This window comes from Lethenteron reissneri, chromosome 8 (genome assembly GCF_015708825.2).
Source record: "Lethenteron reissneri isolate LAM-NWPU_2019-01 chromosome 8, ASM1570882v1, whole genome shotgun sequence".
In the NCBI taxonomy this organism is placed as follows: Eukaryota; Metazoa; Chordata; class Hyperoartia; order Petromyzontiformes; family Petromyzontidae; genus Lethenteron; species Lethenteron reissneri.
In genome coordinates this window covers 9,131,339-9,154,425 of record NC_083786.1, presented here as the reverse complement: position 1 = coordinate 9,154,425, position 23,087 = coordinate 9,131,339, and the positions used below count along the sequence as shown (strand labels likewise).

General features: G+C 49.0%; 2 protein-coding genes across 2 annotated transcripts in view; one reads left to right on the top strand and one right to left on the bottom strand.

Annotated features, from left to right (window-relative positions):
* LOC133361963 (apoptosis-stimulating of p53 protein 1-like) overlaps positions 1–7,790 on the bottom strand; it is a 67,137-nt gene extending 59,347 nt beyond the window's left edge. Inside the window, exons 1-2 of the mRNA XM_061580944.1 lie at positions 7,513–7,790; positions 284–356 (exon numbers count right to left, since the gene is read on the bottom strand). Coding sequence (XP_061436928.1) covers positions 284–356; positions 7,513–7,550 — 111 coding nt within the window. The 5' untranslated portion in view covers positions 7,551–7,790. The remainder of the gene's footprint in view (positions 1–283; positions 357–7,512) is intronic.
* Positions 7,791–10,693: 2,903 nt separating this feature from the next.
* On the top strand, positions 10,694–22,847 carry POLH (DNA polymerase eta). Its single transcript, XM_061581138.1, is given in 12 exon segments — positions 10,694–11,678; positions 12,838–12,972; positions 13,629–13,879; positions 14,283–14,473; positions 15,156–15,259; positions 15,860–15,979; positions 17,760–17,883; positions 19,357–19,422; positions 20,213–20,385; positions 21,219–21,843; positions 21,845–22,096; positions 22,098–22,847. Coding segments are annotated over 12 exon segments (2,382 nt in total). The 5' UTR covers positions 10,694–11,541; the 3' UTR covers positions 22,302–22,847.
* The last annotated feature ends 240 nt before the right edge of the window (positions 22,848–23,087 follow it).

Here is a 23,087-nt window from a genome sequence, read left to right as displayed (position 1 = left end):
AAAAAAAATTCCTAAAAAGTGGAAAATTTAGGAAATTTTTGTTTCACGAAAATTAATTGTCAGGTACAACGAGTCTGTGTGCAAAATGTCAGCTCGATTGGATCACGGGAAGTGGGTTAAAAAAACGACCGAAAGATTTGCACGGTCGTAAGCGCGCAAGCAAGCAAGCAAGTGAACTTAATATAAAGGATTTAAAAATAAAATAAAACGAGGCAACGGTTTCAGCCGCCACCTATGAATGAACCGGTGAACGAACGAATCTCAGAAAATGTTTCATACTCACAGGCATCATATTCCTGGCTGGTTTGAGCCACAGATCCGGACCGCGTGTCTTCAAATCATCACCTCCGCAGCAAGCTGATGGGGATTACAATGGGAACGAGTTTAGCCGATTGGCCACTGATTCATGGACACTCTCAATCATGACGTCATCATAATCTCATCATCATAATCTCATCATCATAATCTCATCATCATAATCTGCACGTTCTTTGGATGTGACCGTCTGTACATCCGGCCCTCCCTCCCTCCCTCTCTCCCACCCACCAATCAGCCAGCAAAACGTAGGGTTTTTATTATGAGACGGAATAATATAAGACATTCATTTCTGATGCTGCTGCTGCTGCGTTGGCAGTGGTGCACAAACACAGGATAACAAATTGACTTCAACGAATTCATTCAATATTCATTGAACAAATGAAGTCAATCAATGCAACAAATTCATTCAATAACACCCCGACTTGAACGCGGAAATACATCTATATATAAAACAGTCAACACTTTGGGAAATGGCCCTTCTTAATAGCACCTTTTTTACACGATCACCAGCGCGGTGAAGTATGGTCAAATAACCCCCAAGGTGGGGAGGGGAGCCCCCCCCCTCCCCACCTGTGGGTGAACATATAAAAGGACACACAGTCGAGCAAAATGCACGCTTCATTGATTTTGCATGGGCTGGTCAATATTGACTGAAACGCCCCTAGGCACGAAGCTGAAACCTAGCTCCCGTCGTCTCTTCCCTGTTTATTATCACAAGATAAGATTTCCTGCCCATATTCTGCAGTTTGTTTAAATGTAGTCCAGCTCCCCCCCACCACCACTTGGCATTGTGTAAACGTACTGTATTTAACACACACATGTTGAAAATATATTTTGGAATACAGGTACAGTGCGATGGAGTGGCCAGGATAACGTCTGAGCCTACGTAGGGGAGGCCCAGGACAGGTTCAGAAATTCGCCACTGACGGGTCCCCGTGGTAGCGAATCGAACTCGGCTCGCTGGGTTCATAGCGTAGTGCGCCAACCATTGCACCACCGTTCCCCCCACTCACACACGCACACAACAAACAGAACACTTGTAGAATAAACACTCCGCCTTTGTGTATTATGCAAAAATGATCAACAGTTCCTGGAGAACTGCATCGTACGTGTGCTTTGTCACATATACAAAGACAAAGATCCCCGTATAGCCTGAATTGACTGTTGGGGCAAGTGCTGTTAACGAGCACCTATGAAGGCCGGCACAGCACACGAGGGCCAGCACCGGCCGCCTTTGTCTCCCCAGTGGCGATGTTTATACATCGCACCAGGTTACTCATTTGAGGCTGAGTCGATCTAGGGGAATCCCAAGACCGGTTCAGATCATCGCCACTGGTGTTGGCCGTGAGCGGGAATCGAACTCGCCAGGTTCGTAGCGCAGTGCTCCAACAGCTACGCGACCGCTCCCCACACATCCACACACAAAAAACAAAGATCCCCCGTATAGCCTTAACAGACTCTTGGGGCAAGTGCTGTTAGCGAGCACCTATGAAGGCCGGAACGGTACACGAGGGGGTGGGTGGGCCAACACCACGCCCGACCGCCTTTGTCTCCCCAGTGGCGATGTTTACACACCGCACCGGGTACTCATTTGAGGCTGAGTCGACCTAGGGGAGGCCCAGGACCGGCTCAGATAATCGTCACTGGTGTTGGCCGTGAGTGGGAATCGAACCCTGATCGCCAGGTTCGTAGCCCAGTGCTCTAACAGCTACACCTACCGCTCCCCCACACACACACACATCTACACACATACACACACACACCTACACACACACCTACACACATACACACACACATACACACACACGCACGCACTCACACACAGACACCAGTATAGGCTTTGAAGGTAGTTGGGTCAATTTGCTGGTACCCGCAGTCCCACGCCCGCGCGCCTTTGTCTCCCCGCTGCTGATATTTACACACCGCAGCAGGAACTCGTTGATGTAATGCTGAGCCGACACACAGCCACGCACGGACGTTAACATAACAAAGACAACGATCACCCGCATAGCCTTTACATACTGTTGGGGCAATTGTTATTAGCGAGCACCTATGAAGGCCGGCACTGTGGCACACGAGGTGGGAGGGGGGGTGGCCAGCACCACGCCCGGCCGCCTTTGTCTCCCCAGTGGCGATGCTTTCACACACAACGCACCAGGTACTCATTTGAGGCTGAGTCGACCTAGGAGAGGCCCTTGACCGGTTCAGATAATCGCCACTGATACGTTCACTTGAATTCCCACACTCCCCCGTTCCTATACTGCATAATGGCGATGTAGCGCCATAAGCGTGTGCCGGCTAACAGCGAATGCGTCCCCCCCCCCCCGCTTTGTTCTTTCTCGATGAATGAGTTGCCTATGATGCCTGCCGTCACGACGTCTCTACGATACATTAACCCGCACGGTGATGAAACTCGGGCCGGCGAGGAATGCGGCCCGGAATGTTGGGGGTGACCTGTTGGCACTGGAACTCTCACAAGGCGAGGAGGAATCATCGACTGTCGAGACAAAACACAACAACCCCCCACCCCCCAAACCTGGCTATAGGTTCGAACTGAGGCTTAGTGTGGCACTCGGCACGCAGAGCAATACTCACAAGGGCAGGGCTTCATTTCAGTCAGGTCAGTCGTGGTAAGCTACCCGGATAAAATATGTTTCCACACCCAGAACACCACCACATCCAATATACCTCTCAGAATCAGAATATCATGATCATGATCTGTATTTATCCTGGAGGAATCCGATGAGCTATGAAGCTTTTTTTGCACAGATGTCCAGCACTGTGGTCACGTGCATCATATCCCAGTGTCTCCAAGCGACTCGCAACATATCCAGCGAGAATTCGTAAACCCTCTTAATCTTTACAGGGTTTAGGCTCAGACAAATACATACTGCCGGAGTTCAATCCGACACCACGTGTACCGATTTTCAAGTGAATGCCTTCATTGTTATCAATAAAAATAATTGTACCAAATAGAATGGACGAATCTAAGTGTACACGTCCTCCTGAAACACCGATGCTAGTCACGGAAAGAATAAACCTCGCTCGAATCCTTTACAGAATGCGTTTTAAAGTGGACATAATCGACGTACACGTGACAGATTCCTTCCCATTGCAGTTGCAAAATGTGATCGGCTCAATGTGCAGGAGTGAGATGGACTCATGATGATGATGATGATGGATGCCGATCAGGACGTTGCAGGAAAAGTGAACGCGCAAATCCCTACGCGGTAGTAGCATTTACACACAAACAACAATTGGATACTGGATTGTGATAATTAACTGGCTTAACTTTAGACGAAACTAATTTATTTGGTGATGCTACTGCGTCGGCCAGTAGTGCACACGCGCAATTATCCTCCGAAAAAACTCAACACATTCACAATGACACTGTGACCTTTAAAAGGAGAAAAATATATAATAGGTGACGTACCGAGTCTTACAACAACAGCGGCGTGGTCTTTTAAGGGAGAAAAATAATATATAATTGGTGACGTACACTTTGATTCCAATCTTAGTCTGTAACAGCTTCTCTGTCAATCCACTGGATTTTCTGTTTGCACAAAGTCACTTTAAGATGTTTTCTTGTTCATGTTTTTGTTTTCTGTTTGTCGCGGTTGCACCCGATTCAAGAGCCGAATGGCTCACAGGGCTATACCTAAATTTCGATTTAAAGCTTTCGTGACTGCAGGGATTCATCTTCTTGGTTCTTTCGGTAAAGTCACGTAGAAGGGAAGTAATAAAATAATAAAAATAAAACATAATAGAATAATTCTCACGACGTTTCGGCCACAACGCAAGCAGCCGTCCTCAGGTGAAAACCAGGTCTGTCGAGGCGACAGCGTCTGAATGAAACAGCACCACGCTTGGAGCATATATTTAAGCTGGGTTGGAAGGGGGGAAAAGGGCGCCTTGACAAAAGAATTTGCATATCAAGAGGAATTCAGCATATTTATGGGAAATGCAGGTATGTGATAAGTAGAGGGCTATACCTAATAAATGAACTTTGAACTTTTCTGGAGCAAACAGGTAACTCCACGGTTCCTCTCCTTGTTATACAAGTCCGAACCCGGCGATGGAATTGTAATGCACGCTATGGACACAATTGTATTCACGGAAACCCGTTCGATATATCCATGAAGTTTAACTCACAGGGTCGCTGCGGTGGCGAAATGTTAACTACCTCGTCCGGTATACAGGAGGTCGTGGATTCGATTTCGACCCTGACGCCTGCTGCTGTTTATTTGGAGTTTGCGTGTCTCTCTCCCCGTGGTCGCGTGGATTGTCTCCGGGTCTTCCCTCCACATTTGGAATTAACATCACGTGTTTAGAGTATGTGGCTGCTATACATTTCCACTTCGTAAGCCATTTAGTTGAGCTAGAATTTGTTTCATAGCCAAGGTGCTTCTGAAAAAGAGCTACGGCGCTCAGTGAGCCTTACGTGGTAAAAATTTTTAAAAAATGTTTAAGCACTAGTTTATACATTAGCATACTCAATTGGACCAAGCTCTTTCTCTCTCCTTCCAAAGTTGAACTCGGACTCGCTCAGGAATGTGTAGACCTGGCACACAAGAGCCACCACTTGACGAGTTAAAATGCTGCCCCACACCCCACCTCCCCTTTCACCAACGGCAGCGGCGGCAGAGTTGGAAGGGTAAAAAAACGTCCACAGTAAACAGAGGATGGAGATGGGCAAAGTGCACTGCACACCAACACACGGCTCGATGGCTAGAACCGTAACACACGCAACACACATCCTTAGCTATCGTCTCTCACAGGCAACGCACAAACGCAGCCGTTAATTCAAATTGTGGTCATATTATTACGATAGGCAGTCTCATCCTGGGTTGATTTGTGATTGCCACCATCAGCACAGCATAGCTATCATTGCCGAACTGCTGTACACACACCTCAGTCGGAATAGCTGGAGACACGCACACACGGTGCACGGCAGCCTTGTATCAGACTTCCAACTTTGACACATTGCGGCCATATTATTTGAAGACAGGCAGAGAACAATGAGACTGGCTAGTTTTATCGTTGTTATGAACCATGAGTACAGCATGGCCATCATATTCTTGGTTCTTTCGGTGAAGTCACGTAGAAGGGCAATAATAAAATAATAAAAATAAAACAATACAATTCGTAGGAAGCATGGCCATCGCTTCCGACTGCTCTACACACACCTGGGTGACTACATTTCTACCTGTACACACACCTGGGTGTCTACATCTCTACCTGTACACACACCTGAGTGACTACATTTCTACCTGTACACACACCTGGGTGTCTACATCTCTACCTGTACACACACCTGGGTGTCTACATCTCTACCTGTACACACACCTGGGTGTCTATATCTCTACCTGTACAGACACCTGGGTGTCTACATCTCTACCTGTACACACACCTGGGTGTCTATATCTCTACCTGTACAGACACCTGGGTGTCTACATCTCTACCTGTACACACACCTGGGTGTCTACATCTCTACCTGTACACACACCTGGGTGTCTACATCTCTACCTGTACACACACCTGGGTGTCTACATCTCTACCTGTACACACACCTGAGTGTCTACATCTCTACCTGTACACACACCTGGGTGTCTACATCTCTAGCTGTACACACACCTGGGTGTCTACATCTCTACCTGTACACACACCTGGTGACTACATCTCTACCTGTACACACACCTGGGTGACTACATCTCTAACTGTACACACACCTGGGTGTCTACATCACTACCTGTACACACACCTGGGTGACTACATCTCTACCTGTACACACACCTGGGTGTCTACATCTCTAGCTGTACACACACCTGGGTGTCTACATCTCTACCTGTACACACACCTGGGTGACTACATCTCTACCTGTACACACACCTGTGTGACTATAGCTCTACCTGTACACACATCTGGGTGACTACATCTCTACCTGTACACACACCTGGGTGACTACATCTCTACCTGTACACACACCTGGGTGTCTACATCTCTAGCTGTACACACACCTGGGTGACTACATCTCTACCTGTACACACACCTGGGTGTCTACATCTCTAGCTGTACACACACCTGGGTGACTACATCTCTACCTGTACACACACCTGGGTGTCTACATCTCTACCTGTACACACACCTGGGTGTCTACATGTCTAGCTGTACACACACCTGGGTGACTACATCTCTAGCTGTACACACACCTGGGTGACTATAGCTCAAGCTGTACACACACATGAGTGTCTACATCTCTACCTGTACACACACCTGGGTGACTACATCTCTACCTGTACACACATCTGGGTGTCTACATCTTTACCTGTACACACACCTGGGTGACGACATCTCTAGCTGTACACACACCTGAGTGTCTACATCTCTACCTGTACACACACCTGGGTGTCTACATCTCTACCTGTACACACACCTGTGTGACTACATCTCTACCTGTACACACACCTGGGTGACTACATCTCTACCTGTACACACGCCTGAGTGTCTACATCTCTACCTGTACACACACCTGGGTGACTACATCTCTACCTGTACACACACCTGGGTGACTACATCTCTACCTGTACACACACCTGGGTGTCTACATCTCTAGCTGTACACACACCTGGGTGACTATAGCTCAAGCTGTACACACACCTGGGTGACTACATCTCTACCTGTACACACACCTGGGTGACTATAGCTCTAGCTGTACACACGCGACACGTCGCAAGAGTCCCGCGATGCTGGACAAGACCGACGGTGCAATGGTAGCCAAAGGAAGGAATGCGCTCGAGTGGACATCCCGCACGGAGATGGAGCGGATGAAATCAACTCGCGTTGCAGGCGCTTAAGACGGATTGCTCCATCATCGCAGGCCCGTGCGAGATGGTGAAGACGTGTGTGTGTGATCGTGGCTGTTGACTATTCCGAAACTCGACCTTATTTCTCGAATGAACTCCCCATCCATTGTCTGGTGATGACGATCGTGATGATGGCAGTGCCGTGGTGGGGGTGACTTGCCACTGTCGCGGGAAGGTGGAATGTCAACTGCAGCCTCCCAATGGTTAACGCTCATCATTAAGGACCCAATTATAGCTAACGACGCCTGCCTATTACAAAGTAGAGTTTCTTGTCTTGACAGGTATACGTGCACTGTAATGTCAGCGTACGTACGTGCAGGTGTTCACTTACTTTTGTTGAGAACTTGAAACTCCTTGCCCCGAGCTCATGAACGCCTCCGAACAAGAAGACAACGTAACAGCTTCAGAGAGCTCGCGAAAGGGCCATATAGTTGTTTTTTAAAAGTTTAAATGGAACACGGCTAAACTTAAAAAAAAACACACACACACAACGCCAGTTTCAAAGATAACGATGAACGTGGTTGTTGTTGTCGATTCTCGCCGTCGTTGTTGCTGCTGCTACTGCGTGTCAAGGAAGAACTGCGTGAGAGAGAGAGAGCGCCTGCATCACCTGTGACCTGCACCACACCTGGGCAACGTGACGAGCCAGAGGGGAGCGACAGCCCCACGGCGGTGACGTCACCACTCGGAGCTTGCACCACAGACAAAGATGCCCCGTGTAGCCCCTAACAGACCATTGGGGCAAGTGCTGTTAGCGATCAGCAGCAGCAGCACCTTTGGAGGCCGGCACGAGGGGGTGGGTGGCCAGCACCACGCCCGGCCGCCTTTGTCTCCCTCGGTGGCGACATTCACGCACCGCACCAAGACCTCATTTGAGGCTGAGTCGACCTAGGGGAAGGACACATGGACAGGTTCGAATGATCGTCACTGGTGTTGGTTGCGCAGCGCTCGGACCTGCACCAATACCAACACAGACGTCATTCGCCACTCAGTGACGGTGACCACGGCGCCTGTGCCAGGCCAGGTGCACTTTGAGGCCACGTGAAGTGTCGAAGGCTCTCTGCTGACAGGAGGACTCGGGACAGACTCAGCAGGTGCCATGGGGTTGACTGACTGAGATGACCGGTAGATGCACCAGCTGTGCCAACTTGCTGCGTTTTATCCGCCCGGCGCTCCGCTCGTTGTTGTGAGCGTCGCTCCTCCGCCCTCCGTTGTTGCTGGAGGGCGACTGCCTCCAACTGCCCAGTAGCGTCCTTCACGAGCCTCCTCCACAGAGGCCGATCTTGACACCACTGGTACCGGTCATCGGCAAGTCCACTCAGCTCCACATCCTCCTGTACCACATCACTCCATCTCTTCTCTAGCCCGTTTAGCCCCCTCTATGCGGTCAAACAAAAGCTGTCTAGGCATGCGGTGGCTGGACATGCGGGCTACCTGGCCCAGCCAACGCAGCCTTGCCTGCCGGAGGAGCTCACTGATGGGACTGTGTCCAGATCTTTCAAGGATTTGTACCACATCACTCCATCTCTTCTCTAGCCCGTTTAGCCCCCTCTATGTGGTCAACCAAAAGCTAGACTTGAAGCTTTCGTGACTGCAAGGAATCATATTCTTAGGTGTTTTCGGTAAAGTCACGTAGGTAAAACATCAAAATTAATAAAAATAATAAAATAAAATAACATAAAGATCACGACGTTTCGGAGGCCTCCGAAAAGTCGTGATCTTTATGTTATTTTATTATTTTATTATTTTTAATTAATTTTGATGTTTTACCTACGTGACTTTACCGAAAACACCTAAGAATACAAACAAAAGCTGTTTAGGCATGCGGTGGCTGGACATGCGGGCTACCTGGCCCAGCCAACGCAGCCTTGCCTGCCGGAGGATCTCACTGATGGGACTTTGTCCAGATCTTTCAAGGATTTGTGAGCTCCGCACACAATTATCCAGCCTGGTTAACCCCAGGATGGATCGTGGGCATGGCAGCCTCAATGTTTCCAACCGGCGCAGATGTTCCATTAGAGGGGGTCCACAAGGTGAGACGTAGACCTGCACCAATACCATCACAGGCATGTCCCCCCCATCCTATGGCAACGATAGCTGTTGCTACGTTTGATTCTTTATTTATGTAAAACAGAAAACAGGACAACTTATTTAAGGAAGAAATGTAATACAAAACGTAACAGGTTTAATTCTTGAAAATAATATAACGCTGTTGATCATTAAGGACACGTTAATTCAGGTCATGTATCTTCTTGGTTCTTTCGGTAAAGTCACGTAGAAGGGAAGTAATAAAATAATAAAAATAAAACATAATAAAACAAGTGAGAATTGTTTTATTATGTTTTATGTTTTATTTTTATTATTTTATAACTTCCCTTCTACGTGACTTTACCGAAAGAACCAAGAAGATGAATCCCTGCAGTCACGAAAGCTTTAAATCGAAATTCAGGTCATGTAATGTTATATTTTTTTGAACACTAGATACTAAAAATCAAACATTGCAACGAATATCATGCCACCCCATCCATACCAATCCGGCACCTATTCAATTACCCTTGTCCGGATTACACGTAAACTATTCCATTGGATTACATGTAACCCATTCTATTGGATTGCATGTAAACTATTGACTACTTCTCAATACAGGATTACTAGTGATGACTGCATTCGATTGTCATTATTGGATTACAGTACTTGCAAAGATTGTCATTATTGCATTCGATTACTTCTACAGGTTGAATTACTGATCACGATTCGATAAAAATTCATGTCACGAGTTCGATTACTTAATTCGGATGTTGGAATGCTTTAATGATTACAGCCAGCCATTAGAAACCGCTACTCTCACTAGCTCATCGGATTCCTCCAGCATCAATAAATATTCACATTCTGACAATGTATACAACATAATCATATAGTTTGATCTAATCGACGACATCGATAACAATCGATTACGACAGCACGATTCAATATCAGTAAAGATAGCCTACGAATCGATAGTAATTTAACTAATCGTGGAATCGATGCAGGCAGCCAAGGTTACGTGATGACGTCATGACGTAAACTACGATCGCTGACGTCTTTACGCTCGCACGTTCGTGACGTCATGCCGTAACTGACCGGCAATGACGTCATCGCGCTCGCACATCCGCTCGTGGTGCCAACCATGACGTAGAAGCGTGATTACGCAATCTTATAACCGTGATTTTGACGTCATCACGCTGATGCGTGATGACGTTTGTCGAAAAGGATAGCAGCCCAACGTCATCACGCTCGCACGTTCCCGTAATGTTCACGCAATTGACGTACGTTGCGTCATTGCGTCATCACGGAATGGGCGGTAACCGACGTCATCACGCTCGACCATCCGCTTCCAGAGCTTCCAAATCCGTGCAACTGTACTGTACCGTGATGATGTCATACCGTACCGGTAACAGTGACGTCATCGCGCGCGTGCTCACGTGACGTCATGACGCACGCCGGATATTACGTCATCACAACACATGGGACATTTGGACAACGTTGGACGGTGCCACTCTCAGTGCCGCGTATTTTTGAAATAAATTTTTACTAAAGCGACTTCGTTAACCGGTGGTTGTGTTTTGCATTGGGAGGGGTTTTTTTTCTCCTCCTTCTAATCGGTATTCGCAGCGCAGTTGTCACGTCGCACGATCGTAAAAGATTGCGACGGCTTGGTGGTTGAGGCCCTTCAATCTTAATTTTGGAGCTTTCGTGACTGCAGGAATTATTCTTTGGTTCTTTCGGTAAAGTCACGTATAAAGATAAAATAATAAATTAGATAATAGCATAATACGGACGTTTCGTTTGCAGGTTGAGGGGCCTTCTTCATCCAGCAGTGAGATTGGCTCCATGCCCGGCGGTGATTACGATTTGTGCTGCGTTGTGTAACGCAGATAGACGAACGCTGCGTAAACGTGTCTCGTTTACATTCGCAAGAGTTTTACTTCATGCAAAGGACATTTGATCAAACGTCTTGAATGCGGCGTGGCTTTCCGGGTTAAATCTGTGAAGTAAATGACATTTGGCTATTCTGGCCAACTGCACAGTGTGCTGCCTCCACCATTGCAGATCATTGGTCTGCTCGCTCCCCGGCTAGCCATTGATTAAAGTGTCACAATGCAGCGCTGTCAGAATCAGAATCGATACCTAAGGCTAGGAAGCAGACCGGTGTGACCGTCTGCACCAAAATCAGCATTGATTATTTTGTTATTAAATAAACTAGGTGACGTTCAACAGTTGCATAACTTTAGGGTGGAGACGATACCTTTGGTTGAGCCACGATTTGTGGACCATTACTCCCGAGAATTGGGGAGGAGGAGGATTTCCATCACAAGTCCCCATGGAACGAGGCACAGAACGGGTCGTGGCCCTGGTGGACATGGACTGCTTCTATGTCCAGGTGGAGCAGAAGTTTAACCCGCAGCTCAAGGGCAAGCCGTGCGTGGTGGTGCAATACAAGGGCTGGCGGGGAGGAGGGTGAGTGGCTATGATTTATTTGTTTTCTTTTACCGAAAAAACCAAAGAGTATGGCTATGAGATGTTTACTCCCTCGCCTGGTATGCAGGAGGTCGTGGGTTCGAGCCCGACCCTGACGCCTGCTGCTGTATATTTGAAGTTTGCTGTGTCTCTCTCCACGTGGTCGTGTGGATTTTTCTCCGGTTCCTCCGTATTTTTAAATCCTTTATTAAGTTCACTTGCTTGCTTGCGCTTACGACCGTGCAAATCATTCGGTCGTTTTTTAACCCACTTCCCGTGATCCAATCGAGCTGACATTTTGCACACAGACTCGTTGTGCGTGACAATTTATTTCCAAAATTTTACACTTTTTAGGAAAAAATAAATTATATTTAATTACCAATAGCTTAATGGTGTCAGGCAATCATCTGACCCATAGGTGGCAGCCATCTCAAGCCAGAGGACGAGAGGACTCTAGCCGCCACGCATATAAAGGATTTATAGTGAAAAACTTTGTTTTTATGGGTTAATTTTTTCACTCCACATTTGGAATGAACGCACGTTTCGAGTATTTGACCGATTTTAAAATCCCATGTGATGATAATAAGCCAGCTTCGTTGCGCTATCATTTGTGGTGAGGTCGCTTCTGAAAAAAAAAGGTTTGTAGCTCATTGGGCCTTCGTAAAATAACACAAATAGTTTCTAGTTGAGTTTGCTACATTCCTGAGTAACCCCTTGTCACTAACCCGCACCCACCAGCGTGGTAAAGTTTAGTAGTTTACATGTGAACGCATTTACGTGGCCGTCTGTGGGGAGAAGATACAAGACACAACGCCTAAGATCCAGCACTATAGGCACGGGTCAGTGGATCACGTAGAGATTTGTAAAAGTTTCCACTCTCACTGGGCTGTGTTGAGGTAGGCTAGATGGTAATACAGCAGGTGGGTTTGTAAACTGTGCGAACCTTTGGTTTAATGTTCTAAGGGTGAGCGGTGAATTATTCTCGAAACACGAGAAAAAACTAATTGCTGGGGAAATTGGCCACCAAACACCCAAATGCAGCAGGACCCTGCTGAAATTGTCTTGAGACTCTCAAGCTTTGAGAAAATGTTATTCCCTGACTATTATTGTCCTTGTCTGCTCCCCCAACCCCGGCCCCCCCTCTTCCTTGGGGGTGCAGCATCATCGCGGTGAGCTACGAGGCGCGCGCCTACGGGGTGAGCCGCAACATGCGCGGAGACGAGGCGCGGAAGCTCTGCCCCGAGCTCCTTCTCGCCCGTGTCCCCGAAGCGCACGGCAAGGCCGACCTCACCAGGTGAGCGCACCGTCGCGTAGCCCACAGCCGTGACACGTAGCCCGCAGCCGTGACGCGTAGCCCGCAGCCGTGACGCGTAGCCGACAGCCGTGACGCGTAGCCGACAGCCGTGACGCGTAGCCGAAGGACGATCGCATTTGCTTTGCAGGGGTTCGCAGTTCGAGGCCAGCGGCCGTCCTGGTTAATACTGCGGGTGTATTCGCAAACATATACAACGCTCCCTGCCCCCCCCCCTCTCGGTCTGCTTCACAGCGGAGTTTAAAGATCTCGTGGCGTCGGTTGCAATTGTAGGCCATGTGTGCTGGCATTAAGGTCAATGTTTTTAAACTACCGTACTCGCAAAATCACTTGATATGGTAAAAACGCACAGCAACATATCCCCCTACTGGTTCACTACACTCATCTGTGAACCGTGTGTTCATCATAGCCTTGCGCTGTAAGAATGGCACAAATACCAAATGTAATTACATTTCATATTCTTAGGTTTTTTCCGGTAAAGTCACGTAGGTGTTTTACCTACGTGACTTTACCGGAAAAAACCTAAGAATATGAATCATTGCAGTCACGAAAGCTTCAAATCTAGAATTTCAATAACACTTGTAATTATTATAATAGAGAGTGAACTATTCACCGGCCACTCTGGTGTCGTTTGGCAGGTACCGGGAGGCGAGCGTGCAGGTGCTCGACGTCATGGCACGCTTCGCTATTGTGGAGCGCGCCAGCATCGACGAGGCCTACATGGACCTGACGGGCGCCTTGGCGTCGCGCATCAGTGCCTTGCACGGCCGCCCCCTGGTCCCCGACGACCTCCCCGGGACCCACGTGGAGGGGTGGCCCCGTGACAGGGCGGTAGACGCGGCCGGGGAGGGAGACCCGGCCGGGGTGGGCGGAGTAGAGATCGACAAAGGTGCGCCGTTTACTGTTACAACACAAATGCAACTGCGCCTATGACCAAGTCACCCATAATGCACCAGGTCACATCATATCTTGGAAACCAAGCAGGGTTGAGATTGTACCGTGTTTGGAAAGGCGACCACCGTGCATAACAGGTTGTTGTTATACGCTGCTGCTGCTGCTTGTTGGGCTACGATGTGGGTGGCAGACGGCAGTGCTGCAAAATCAATTTTTATTGTCATCGTAAGAAATCACAGTGAAATGTAAGCATGCACAAAGTGATCACGTGCGCAATTTTTGCCATAAAACGATGACGTGGCCAAAGCAAAACAAATACATTTTAAGTTAATTTGGAGGTGAGTTTAGTGATTTTTTTTTTCTATGTTCACACGAGTCCATTTTCTTTGCGTCACCAGAAACGCGGCGAGTCCGTGGGTTGGCGGAGTGGCTGTCCTCGCTGGGGGCGGAAGAGGACGGAGAGGGGGGCGCCGCCGCCACTAACGGGGAGCTGCGACTGGCCATGGGGGCCGTGCTGGTCGCTGAGATGAGGGCGGCCGTGGAGGCCGAGACTGGGTTCCAGTGCTCGGCCGGTATCGCCCACAACAAGGCGAGAAAACTAACGCGCAGTGTCACATCACGCAATAGTATAAAGTCCTTTTAATTGTGACCCATTTTATTCCACAGTCTCTTTACTGATCCGTGAAAACTTCGATAATTCGACTGGTCAATTCAATGACACAAAAGTGGTCGTGGTAGCCGCTAAATTCGTATTGTCGATTAATTTTCGCAGATAACAGGAGTCCTGTAAAGAATCTTACAATCTGCATTCATCTGAATACTTTAAAGATAGGGGAGTTATCTTTTTTGAATAATATGATAACTCCTTCCTTTTATCTGCAAATTTGCTGATACAGGAATGGTAGCCTCCACTTGGACACAGTTCAGAGGAATCCCACTGTAATTGCACCGCCACGAAATGGACTGTGTTCGTCACCGCAGTGGCAGTAACGGTTATAGCTTTCTAGATTTGAAGCTTTCGTGACTGCAAGGATTCATATTCTTAGGTTTTTTCGGTAAAGTCACGTAGGTAAAAAAATTAAATTAATAAAAGTAAAATAAAAATAAAATAAAAATCACGACATTTCGGAGGCAACACAAGCTTCCGTCTTCAGATGGAACCGTCACAGCACGATAGCTATATCAAGTGAGTTATAGCTTTCTGGTTACGGTATTTGCTCTCGCGCGTGGCCGGTAACGCGTTGCAGTCTTCTCTCCCTGCATCGGTGCAGACGCTGGCCAAGCTGGCGTGCGGCATGAACAAGCCCAACAAGCAGACGGTGCTGTCACCGTCTTCCATCCCAAAGCTCTTCGCGACGCTGCCGATCGGCAAGATGTGAGTGCAGATCAGCCTCCTTGTGCAATCACACGAGTCTGTAGGCCCCTGTGTGAGGATGTGTGTCTTACATTTTATTTTTCAATCTTATTTTTTACGTGGGTTTGAGCGATGATGCAATGGTCAGCACACTGCACTACGAGCCCAGTTACCTGATTTTGATTCCTTTGCCACGGCAAACATCAGCGGTGGGTGATGTCTAAACTGGTCCTGGCCCATCCCCAATCCCATGTCAACAAACCCTCAAAACAATCTCCATACTGAGCAAACCATCGTTTGGCCATACGTCCGACAATTCGCTGCCACGTGCTGGAAGCTTTTTCAGTTCTTGCAGTTGTTGAATATCCCAGCAGGTAGAGTTAAAGTTCCTCCATCCTCCCACACAGCACGTGGTATCACCTGCAAACACATCGGAGCTACACAGTAGCACAATCACGAAAACCTACGCGATTGTAGCTTCCCTAGTCGTAACCCCCTGTGTAACAACCTCATGTGTATTCTGTGACGCCCCCCCGCCCCCACCACCGAGGTGTATTTCCGTGTGCGATGCCCGCGAGCTGTCTTTGTTGCGCGTGTGCGTGGACCCACTCGGCTGCTCAGACGTCACTTGGGGGGGAAGCTCGGGAGCTCGGTGGCCGAGACGCTGGGCGTGGAGACGATGGGGCAGCTCGTGGAATTCACAGAGGGCACCCTTCAGGCGCGCTTCGGCGAGAAAACCGGGTAAATTTTGATTTACACCTGACGATGATTGCTTGTGTTGCAGTCGAAACGTCGTGAGAATTTGTATTGTTTTATATCTATATTATTTTATTATTTCCCTTCTACGTGACTTTACGGAAAGAACCAAGAATATGAAAACCGGGTAACTTAACTTAAAACAACGGAGTGGCCGTCGCAACGCAAACCTACCTTCGCGTGGCTACGCAGGGGTGGAAAACCGATGGCCTCACCGGCTGGATGCGACTGTGCAAATGAATGTGGTACGGCCCGTGGCCACACGAGAGATACAACACCGAAACTGCCCTGCAAGCATCTATTCCGCACTAATTGGGTACGAGGAGGAGAGTACAGCATACTCTCTCGTTATTCGGGAGGGATATGTTCTCGAGATGTTCGTGAATTGAACATTTCGCGGATAATCGTATTGGCCTATGAATATTGTACGCGTAAAACCTGCAGATGCTTCTAAAGCTTCGAAATTTCTCTCGTTACTTTGTAATTTTCTCGCATCACATTCTCTCTCATCACTTTATCTAATGACTTTCTCGCATCACATTCTCTTTCATCACTTCATCTCATCAGTTTGTTTCCGTCTCTTTCGATACAGTTGTGTAGAACTCCATATCCGATTCGTGGATAGCCAATATCGCGGCTAGCAACTTCATGTGTAAAGATGGAATCATGTATTTTCAACCTGGTAATGCCATGTTTCAAATTTTAATGCATTCGATCACTTTTGTCATTGTAAGGGCCTCTTGCAATGTGTATGTTAAAAAGTGGAACGCAATTAGGTACATGTATCATGAACATAAGGATGCTCTCAGTAAAGATAATATCCCTCTCCGATGCGTTTTTGGATTTTACCGCATGTTGTTCTCCATGATGTCCGACGTTTCACTTCACGCACCGGACATCGTGCCATGGAACGTCAGACATTGCGCCGAACAACAACCGGCACAACCAGACAACACATCGGAGAAGCCATACAGCGCAACCGCGCAAAGCCTGCGCAGTACTGAAATATTTTCCATGACATTACGACGTAGTTACTTGTTTGAGCGCACGTTATATTTTTATTTTATTTCGAAAACACTGCGCCCTGTTTTCCAGCACCTATATTTCCCTTTCACCTCCCCCCTAGGTTTGCATTACAAATAAAACGAGAGCCGTGCGAGCCGATGCATGTGTTAGCAGAAACTTGGCATTAAGTGTAACCATTTTTTTGAAGACAAATATTGTTGGAAAATGCCTTTCCGCTAACGCATGAATGAGCTCCTTGTTGTCTCGGAGCGCTCCCACCTGGTAGTAATTAAAGCTTAATAATTATTGCTATGTATGGCGTGGGAGTTTTGTAACGTGGGGTAGTTGCTAGGGCGCAGGGGAGAGAATAGGGAAAGGTCTTACACCTGCGTAAACGTCATGTTGCGGACATGGTGCACGTGTTTTTGAGACTGCTGGCACAGTGGTTAGCACACCGTGCTGCGGACCTTGCTACCTGAATCCGATTCCTTGCCGTGGCTAACGTCAGTCTGGAGTCGTAACAGAACTGGTTCTGGGATCTCCCCTAGCTAGAATACCTTAACACGAGTAACTGGTGCAATGTGTAAACATCACCAGCGGGAAGACAAAGGTTATTGGGCATTGTGCTTGCCACACCCCCACTCCATAGTGCACTGTGGCATGCCAGCCGTGTGAAACGCTTGCCAAAATAGCACTCTGCACCAACAGCCTGTCGAAGGGCCACATGGCGCAACCTGAACTTTGTCTCTTGTGAGTGCAGCTCGTGGCTGCACGACCTGTGCCGTGGCGTGGAGTTCGAGCCTGTGCGGCCCAGGCAGCTGCCCAAGTCCATCGGCTGCAGCAAGAACTTCATGGGCCCGGAGGCTCTGGACACGAAGGAGAAGGCAAGGCGGCGGGCCCTGTCGTGCATCGCCACACGTGACCAACACATTTATCATATGCCGTTGCCCGCCCGCCCGCGAGAAAATTACGTGGCCGTAGTTTTAAAAATGTAGGTGGCGGATGCGCCAGGCGATTTGGTAGTGACACCTCGCCATCCATTGATCGCTCGAGCAAGTTTGGGTGATCTGGCTGCACAGATCGGTGTGCCCTCATCGGCGTTTACCCGTGTTCATTCCTCCCGATGCTCTGTGCTATGTGGCAACGGACTCTGACCCCCAAGCACCGGCAACAGCTTCTTCGTCAAGGTCGCGGTTTTAGGCGGAGCGACGGCTCCCTGCTAGACTAAAAATGTAGGTGGCAGGTGGCTCAAAGGTCACAGCTGGCACCGCTGAGGCCCTGGGTTCGAATCCAGGTGCTGGACAACTCAAATTTAGCGGGTTTTTTTTTTCAATCGTGCAGAACTGCCCCCGAAGTGTGTAGCTTCGACACTTCTTGTGGATTTGAAAATGCCAAGTTCTCTGGAGTGGCAAGATTACTTTTTACCCTTTGTATTTTCAGTGCACCGGCCACCCCGGCTGGCCTCTGGATAACGATGCTGACGTCATTGTGGCGATAAACAGAGTCGAGCATATTAACGCAACGTGCCTTTCAAGAGCATTGCGGAGGGAGGCAGCTGGGTGGGTGGCTCAAAGGTCAAGAGTGCTGGGTTGGCACAGATTGCATCCTGAGTACCAATCTGGACAGCTGCCCTTGCTCGTAGAGTTGTGATGAAACGAGTTTCTCAAGTGTAGTGGGTTGATGGTCTCAGCCCAGTCACTGATGACTGAATCAACATTTTTTTACATTTCGGTTTTGCACTTAACTTAGCTACATTCCATCTCTTGAGAATTAACAATCAGTTTGACCGTCAAGTAACTTGACTTCTCTCTCGCGTGGATTGGAATGTGCTGCCTCCTGCCGTATTGACCCAGAGGGTCAATTGAAGAGACCTCGGGGTAGCTCTGTCATATCCGCTTCCCTGGGCCATTCTTCAACAGCGGAGGGTTGCACTGCTCTGCAAAAGGCGCGAATGGGAAACTATCTCCTGACACGACACCGATAACACATCAGGAGGGGCAACCTCAAAATACAAACAAATTCCTGCGGAGGGAGCTGGTAGGAACGTTGGGTTGCTCGGCCAATGGCCAGGGTCAACGGCGGCGTGGTGTATTCCGCAAATATGCCCGACTGAGGGTGGGCACAAGCCGGCGTGAGTAGGTTATAAGGACACCACGGGGTGACCAGACCCTCCCCACCCAGCCCCTCCCCACCCTCCCCTCCCCACCCAGCCCCTCCCCACCCTCCCCTCTCCACCCAGCCCCACCCCTACAATTTTTGGATGCACGACGGACGGACACAATAATCCCCTGTGGGCTGGTGTAACCAGGAGGTTCCTACCAGTAAAAATGTTTCTCTGTTGTTGGAACGACCCTCAGGTGCAGCACTGGCTGCAGCAGCTGTCACTGGAGCTGGAGGAGAGACTGAATAAGGACAGAGACATGGTGAGAGAGCTGGGTTCTAAAGACCCTTTCTGTCTTACCATCTATTCACCGCTTGATGAGGGCCTCCCCACACTTAAGCTGGTCTCTGGGGTTATTTGACCATACTTCACCATACTGGTCAGTGCATGTTAGTGAAGGTGGGGAGTAGAGAGACGTATAACAGCCCCACAACAGCCAATAATTGAGCCTGTGTTGTGCAAGGTTGTCGTTCATTCAAGCGCTATCCAGGCTCAACCCCGATTAGTTTTCGAGATCTGGTGAGATGCGGCACAACATGGGTGATTTGGCCATATTATAAATGGTCTGCTCTTGTAAATTTCCACTGTTTACATTGAACGCAGTGCAACAATTCAGTTTCCACCCCGGCCCCCCCCCCCAGTCTCTGGAAAGTAGATCCCATGCTCGACGGTGACACGAACAAACGCTCCTTCCTCGAGCTGGGCTATCCGATTGGTCAAGTAATCGATTACTTACCTTGTTGTATAACAAAAAAATATTTTCGAAAAAAAAAAATATCTGGCCTGCTCCCATGTGTGCTGCTGGATGAGGCGAGTTGGCGAGGTTTGCGGACGTCGTCAGCTGTGTCGCACGTGACTTAGCTTGTGGGGGGGGTGGGGGGGGGGTGTGTTTCCCACATTGTGAGGTAGGATGTGAGAGGCAACCACCATTAATCGATCGCAACAAAATATTTAACCGCAGTTTTTATCGATTAATGGGTTTAATAAACTGGTCGTCCCAGCTCGACACCTGCATGCGTGTGGATCGTGAAGCTGCGTGTCGTGTGCGGCAGAACAATCGCGTGGCCAAGCTGCTGATGGCGGGCGTGCGGCTGAGCGGGGACCAGCGCCACTTGGGCCTGTCGCGCTCCTGTCCCCTGGCGCGCTACGACGCACGCCGCATCACCAGCGACGCCCTCGCGCTCATCGCCGCCTCCAACACGGCCGGTGCTCAGCAGGCGGCGTGGTGAGCCCAGTGTGAGAAAGTATCTTGACCCCCCCCCGCACCCTCCTTAGAACTGCAACCCCCCTCCGGAGTAAGAACACTTTTATCTGAAGGCAGAGAGTATAGATGTGGGGGTATGGTGTTGTGAGCAGAGGTCACAAACGGGTTTTGATTCCTTACCCGTACCCGGCCGTACCAGGGTCGCAAACGGGTACCCGGCCGTACCCTACCCCCCGTACCCAGCCGGGTACGGGGGGTAGGGTACGGGTATCAGGTACCTGATTGCGACCTCTGGGATGAAGCCATGTTGCAGGCGTGGGTGGGTTGATTCTAGGAACTTGAATTGTGAGAAGAGACAAGACGTTGGGAAATGAGTGACAAACAGTTAACTCACCAGTGACTCACGGCCCACCCGTACCCGGCCGCACCAGGGTCGCAAACGGGTACCTAGCCGGGTATCGGGTACCCTGGTTGCGACCTCTGATTGTGGGACAATGGGATTTTGCTGGACCGCCCTCTGCTGCCCACTACGCAGCACTGCAGCCTATCACAGCCCATCGTGCACGGTGGTCACCATTCTAGACGCGATCCAGACTTAATTCTCCACAGCTTGTGGGATCCGACAGGATTGGGTGCATTCCGGGTGAGTTGGTGAGAGGCAGTGTGTGAGTGGAGTAGACTGTGCAAATTCAAATGTCCCTCCACAATTATGTTAAGGTTTATCAAACTTGTATTTCTCCTCTTTATCTTGAATGCAGCTCTGCAGCCTTCTCTATTGAATTATGCCATTATCCTTCATTATTTCGTCATCTGTTCTTTAAATTAATCCACACACATCCACCTGCACCCTCCAGGTCTCCAGCTGTCACCTGCCTGTACCTCTCTGCCACCAAGTTCTCCGATTCTGCATCGAGTTCCGGAGGAATCGCCAGCTTCCTGACGGGTGACGCCTCGGCCACCCAGAGCCTCGCGCCCCCCACGCAGAAACCTCTTCCTCCACCCCCCTCGGCGACACCCGAGGGCCAGCGTAACGATCGGAGCCCGGCGGCGACGGACAAACCGGGTATTCTCGCCTTCTTCAAGAGAACGGCCTCTCGATTAGACGGCCTCAGAGCCGGGAGCGAGACTCCAGTGCAGGCGTTGACCTGTGACCTTCCTTCAAAGTCGATCGAGGGCAGTTGCCCTGAACCACAGACTCGCTTGCCGGCTCGGAGCCCCCAGAAGGTGATCTCGTTCTTCCAGCGGAGGGCGCTCGGTGCCACAGTGGCAGAAACCACAACAACAGCGGAGTCGAGTTTCGTGGCTGAAAATTCTTGTGACGCACCGGTCGAAAAGTCAGTCGGCACCCAGGCCAAGGACATAACTGCAGGATCTGCAGACCCCAATCAAGAAATTCATGACAGCAGCAAAGCAGACTTAGAAGCTGTCAATCATGTTGAGAGTGAGAAAGAACACGGGGAAACAGCCTCTGCTGCCAACAAAGGAAGGCAATGATGGAGGATTTGAGTTTTTGAATAAAAATGAAGATGAGTGCGATTCTACTGCGCTGGCACGTGACGACAGAGGTTTAGAAAGCAGCAGCAGCAGCAGGATGGATCGATCCACTTCTGAGGACCGAGAGGGAGGTTCAGCATCCTGCAGCACGTCCGAGGACTACGTGCTGTGCGAGAAGTGCAACGCGCGCGTGCTGGTGTGGGAGATGCCCGAGCACACCGACTACCACTTCGCACGGCGACCTGCAGGACTCCTTCTCTGCCGCGTCACCGATCGTCCCGCGAGGCCAACACCTGTCGCCGCCACCACCACCACCACCAAGACACTCCCAGCGTGGCAAGGTCACCAGAAAAAAGACGGGCGAAAACCCTGCCGCCAAACGGCAGAGGACCTCGGGAAACGTTGGCACATTGGATGCCTTCTTCAAGAAGTCTCCTGGGTAGACGTTACACTTTCTAACTTTGCTGGATTTAAGCGGTAGGCTTAAATCTGTTAAATGTAAGATTAGGATTTTTAAACCTTTTTTTACCACATACCAAGTTCCAAACCTTACTGTTCTGCTTTAAACCATATTTTTACTTTAAGGACACCTTTCAAAATCAATATGCAGTGGAGAGGGGTTTAAAAAGGCCACAGCCTATCGCTTACATCGGTAGCATTGTAAAATGTACGTTTTTGATCACAAGTTGCACATCCGCCACTTTAATGCGTATACTGCTTTTCTTAAATGTTGTGAAAAAATAAAGAGCATTTTGTACGATTTTAAAATGGTGGCACTGCGTGTGTATTCACACCACAAATGGACGAGTGGCAAAATCGTGCTGTGGTTGGTGTGTAATGAATGGTTGTGTGTACAGGTGGTTGGTGCAGGAAATCATGTGTACTGGAGGGTCTGCATATGGGATCCGTAACCCTGAAAGAGCACTTAATTATCCGTTTAACATCTCCATCATAAACTCTGATCCCAGCACTTACATTGTATATTTTAAAAAACTTAACCCAACTGCTTTAACAATAATTAAACTTTTGGTTTCCCAAGGGTGGTACATAATTTGAGTCTAATAACTTCTAACATGCATACACCGATAATAACCACATTATTTTTCTACATAATCGCCCTCTTTAACAATGCACTTTTCATGTAATTCCTGGCACTTTTAAATTCCTTGCAGAAATGACTTCTCTTCCAGGCCATTCAGTGTTCCCCCATGCAGCTCTCCTCCACCTCA